Source organism: Glycine max, chromosome 9, assembly GCF_000004515.6.
Source record: "Glycine max cultivar Williams 82 chromosome 9, Glycine_max_v4.0, whole genome shotgun sequence".
Taxonomy (NCBI): domain Eukaryota; kingdom Viridiplantae; phylum Streptophyta; class Magnoliopsida; order Fabales; family Fabaceae; genus Glycine; species Glycine max.
Genome location: NC_038245.2, coordinates 38,709,763 through 38,714,344, shown reverse-complemented (window position 1 = coordinate 38,714,344; position 4,582 = coordinate 38,709,763). Strand labels below are relative to the sequence as shown.

The 4,582-nt window shown below is 30.6% G+C and overlaps 1 protein-coding gene across 1 annotated transcript; it reads right to left on the bottom strand.

Moving 5' to 3' along the window:
- Positions 1 to 1,506: 1,506 nt before the first annotated feature.
- LOC100807654 (uncharacterized) lies at positions 1,507 to 4,121 on the bottom strand. The gene is made up of 2 exons (XM_003534002.5): positions 3,856 to 4,121; positions 1,507 to 1,885 (listed from the first exon to the last, which is right to left on the bottom strand). Exons 1-2 carry the CDS (start codon positions 4,038 to 4,040, stop codon positions 1,678 to 1,680), a joined length of 393 nt encoding a protein of 130 aa, XP_003534050.1. The 5' UTR covers positions 4,041 to 4,121; the 3' UTR covers positions 1,507 to 1,677.
- Positions 4,122 to 4,582: the final 461 nt, after the last annotated feature.

The following is a 4,582-nucleotide window of genomic DNA, read 5'->3' as shown; positions in this document are numbered from 1 at the left end:
TTTTTTATTAACAGTGTGTGTGTGTGTGTGTGATGAAGTTGCTGGTGGCAATGAAGAGGAAAAAAGGAGGAGGAGGAGGACTCTTAATTAATTACTTCTCTAGTGACAAGTATATATAAATTAATGTTGAGCTGCTTCAGATGATGATCTAACAATTGATGATGACATCATTTATTAATTAGTTTTAGGACTCGTGAAGCTTAATTGCTAGCTGAAAGGACAACAACCATGCATCATGCTTCTTTTCTTTTCTTTTCTTTTCTTGTTTCCCATTTAATTTAATGTACGTGCTTAATTATGCATGCACAAGTTCAGATATATTAAACAGGTATTATAGTTAGGAGTATAGTACCTAGACAGAAATAAAAAACATAATACCATAGAGCATATATACAAGCTACAAGGGTTCAACTTATTCGGACAGAAAAAGAGGAAAAGACCGAGAAGGACAGAAAACAGAGAAATAATGTTACTGCATGAATAAATTAAAAGAGCAAGTGGATAGAAGTGGGAAGAGCTCTTTACCAAGGAACGTTGCAAGACAGCTTATGTTTAATTTCCTCTTCTCTTGCACCGGAAAATTTCTATGCACTTTAAGGTCTATGAAGAAATAAAAAGTAATCAATGCTCTTTACAAATTAAACAAACCCACCCCATACGATGACTTCACCAAGATACAATACTAAAATGGACCCTCCCCTCTATACCAACCAATAATCTTTCACTATTAAGCTATATATGTACGTCCAATAAATTAAACCACTACTGCACAAATTCTAGATAAATTAATGATGGTAAATCTTGTTTAATACTAGTAATTGTTTTCTTGTTTATGCTTATTAATTTAAGATTTTAAGATTATGAGTGAGCTTATTTAAATTTATTTCTTAAAAAAAGTACTTATTTTAATAAAATAGTATTTTTGATTTTTTTAGTGTGTTTGTTTAAACTGTTTAAAATAAATTTTTTTTTTATATATTTTAAAAAACAAATCTTAACTACTTATTAAAAAGAATACTTTTTTAAAATTGTTTTTCTTATGTTTAAACAAATCATATATTTGATATGAATTTAATTAATCATCTCAGTGACAGATTTTTGGACGGAAAAGTTAAAAGCCTTGTTTTTTAATATCTGCACACAGCCCAATCATCCCAATTCCCAAGAAAAATAAAACATGATTACTCATAATTTTGTTTGCCTTTGTAGCCAAACTTGTCTCTTCATCATCGATGTGAATTTGGTGTACGAAAAATCTGGAGAGGATCCCCTCGTGCACATATGACAGGTAGGTGGTGTACAAGTTTTGTAGTATTCATCTTTCTTTATTAATTTATAAAGGGTCACTTATTTAGGGTTTGATTGGATATTCTCCTTCAAGTTTCATCAGAGAAACAAGCATTCCAAAGCAATTTTTTTCTAAAAATATTTTCTTTTGTACCCAACTAGCACAGATAATGCAAAGAAACGAGTTAAGAGATGAGAGTTGCTCCCTCCACAATCATCTTAAACATAATGATCAGAGATTAATTCCAATAGGATCATTGTCAAAGGTACAATCTAATGGAAGTGAAAGGCTTTGGTATATCCTGCTATAGTGAGTAGTAATTACTTGATCATGTTCATACATGGCATCATTAGGCCACAACAACAGAAAAGGCTTATAAGTACACATCATTATTTTTTCAAGCTGTAGTGCTTCTTCACAGCTTCAATCACTTCCCAAGTAATGTTCATTCCTTTTGGGAAGACAACTAAATCACCACCCCCAATTTCAAAAGACCCAACAGACCCTTCAACAGTAACCCTCACTTTTCCCTCCAGCAGATACATAGTCTCTTCTTCTTTAAAGGACCATGGAATTTTGGCTGGACCACCTTCCCACCTGTTCAATGTTTAGTCCCATGTGTCAAAGATAGTATGAAATATAAAAGGATAGCATAGAACCAAAGCACTACAAAGCAAGCAAAACCAAGAAGAAAAGATATAAAGCTTCACAGATCATAAATGCAGGTTTTTATAGGATTAAAATGTGCTAGTCATTTCTCCATGCTGCCACCTTAAACTTATGAATAGATGCAACAATACCTTTCAAGCATTTTAATGTTGCATAGAATAACTACATACATGTATCTAAAGGGGGGAAATGCAATTATTTATATTCGCAGTATGCACCCTAAATTCTATGGATGACATAAAAATTCATGGTGTTACATTGAATGTCTTACTCCCATTGTTTATTGGAATGGTAGTAGTATAGTAGATGTGTGCTTCCTCTGATATTAGGCCTTAGTAGACAAGTCTCACCTATGAGAGAAAGGGGGATTTGGGAATGGCTATGATACCTTTAACTTTATAGCCTATGTCATGGCTTTGCTTGTGACAAAAGTAGGAAAAATTAAAGGGAATTTTTTGCATATTGTTTAACTATAAAGCCTGTTGCATGAAACTGCATTCCATATTATCATTCAGCATCAACTATAAAAGTGTACAATTTTCAAGGATAGAATTAAATATGAATCCTGTGACCCATAAATTCGCTTATCATAAATAAATAACCAAGATAAATTTTGAAAAACATTCTTGTATAGTAGAAAGTCATTCTGAATTCTGATACAAATGGAATGCCTTTACACTATATTTTTTGTTTCACCAACGCATATATGATAAAAAATGGATTTAAATATCACCATCATTACAATTGGTCACAATTTAGATCAATGTTACTCTCTTTATATGATTTAAATACATTCAATTGAAGACTTAAACATTATAAATATGATATGGTAATAATTTTTTTAACTCTTGTATTAAACAAGTGATGTCAATATTACAAAAAGTTCCACTTTCACAAGGAATCAAGATGTGTAATTTTTAAACTACATAGGTGTTTCTCTTTTTCCTTTCTCTACAAAACATAGGGAAACAGAACAGGAAAAACAATGAGAAGATAAACCACACAGATCTACCCTTTACCACCTTAAGATCAAAGCTGCACAAGAATGATGAGGTCCAAAAACACATCATTTTTTCAAGGAATCCAACACAGAGAAACCAGGGAAAGGTTGGACAGAAATTGCCCAGCAAGCTGAATTACAAGATAAACCTCCCAAGAACCCAGAAAGATACTAATGCTGATGCAGATTGATGGATTTATGAGGAAGCAACAAAGCACAAACAAATAGTACAATCATACAAATGGAAATAGGTAGGTAGGTAGGTTATTGTTGATCGGATTCCGCTCCTTTAAAGTGAGAAGATAAAGTTAAGTAGTATCAATCATTGATGAAAAATTCAATGGCCAATTTTCCCAGTGAGAAAATGGTATAATCATACAAAATAGCAATAGGTTTCTATCAATGTGAAAATGGTATAATCATACAAAATTGCAATAGGTTTCTATCAATGAGAAAATTAACAGTTGATATTCCAACATATTCATGATCTGTTATAAAATTACACAGACTATTAACTATTGGTTTTCTTATCAATGATTAAAATTATTTACTATATCTCAAATGAGAAGATCAGCAGTTAATATTCTAGCACACACATAAATTGTCGTGCATATATACATCGATGGTTGATTTTCTTATCAATTACTCAAATTACTTATTTTTACCTCTAAGTGAGTTGTTCACGTTAATGGAGCTAAATCCCACTACCTAACCCCTACAGTAGCTTCTGAGAAGCACAAACTGACATAAATAACCAAGACCCAAAATTTGTAATGCAGAAAATGTTGAAACTTTGAAGGAAACACGTCATGGGCAGAAGTGAAAAATCTCAATAACAAGATCATACTAGAAAAAAAAAACAAAAAAAAAAAGTGAAAAGAAAGAGAAAAAAAGTTACTTGGACCAAGTTGAGACTCCAAGCTCATTGAGCTTGGACTGAGGTGGGTTCTTCTCTATCTTCACTCCAAAGACCTCATAGGTTTTCATAGCAGTTTCCTTCTTTGGCATGAGTGCAACATACAAGAGGGATAGAAGCAGAGGAACGAAAACAAGCAGTGACAAACGTAGCACAGAGGGCTTCATTTACCAAAATTGTAGCTTGTGTTTCAACAGAAGTTGTGTAATGAGGACAAATAATTAAGTCCTTATCACGTTAGGGTATCCAAATTGGAAAAAAGATGTTGCCTTTTTTTAAAATAGTCATTTTTATTCTAGATATGTAATTTGTTGATAAATCTAACAAAATCTAAAATTTAATTTTTAAATGTGTAAAAAATACGATAAATATATATGGTCGTTAATTTTCATCCGTCACCATTAATAAAATAGATTGTCAGTATAGATTGTGACTAATTATTATTATTATTATTATTATTATTATTATTATTATTATTATTATTATTATTATTATTATTATTATTATTATGTGTTTGTAATTTATTACTCCTATTTGTTTAGTATTTATGTAATATATTTTTTAAATTACCTTTTAATATATATTTTTATTATTTTGATTTCCTTGTCAAATCTTAATTTTTGCTATTAAAAAAATTTCTATCTTATATCTTATAATTTTATTAAATTTCTACTAAATTTTTCACTTTTAATTTTTAAAATTATTTCAT

Coding starts and splice junctions, on each gene's coding strand:
- LOC100807654 (XM_003534002.5), bottom strand. CDS start 4,040: ATGAAGCCCTCTGTGCTACGTTTGTCACTGCTTGTTTTCGTTCCTCTG. Junction 1,886..3,855: donor GGAGTCTCAACTTGGTCCAA/GTAACTTTTTTT, acceptor AACATTGAACAG/GTGGGAAGGTGGTCCAGCCA.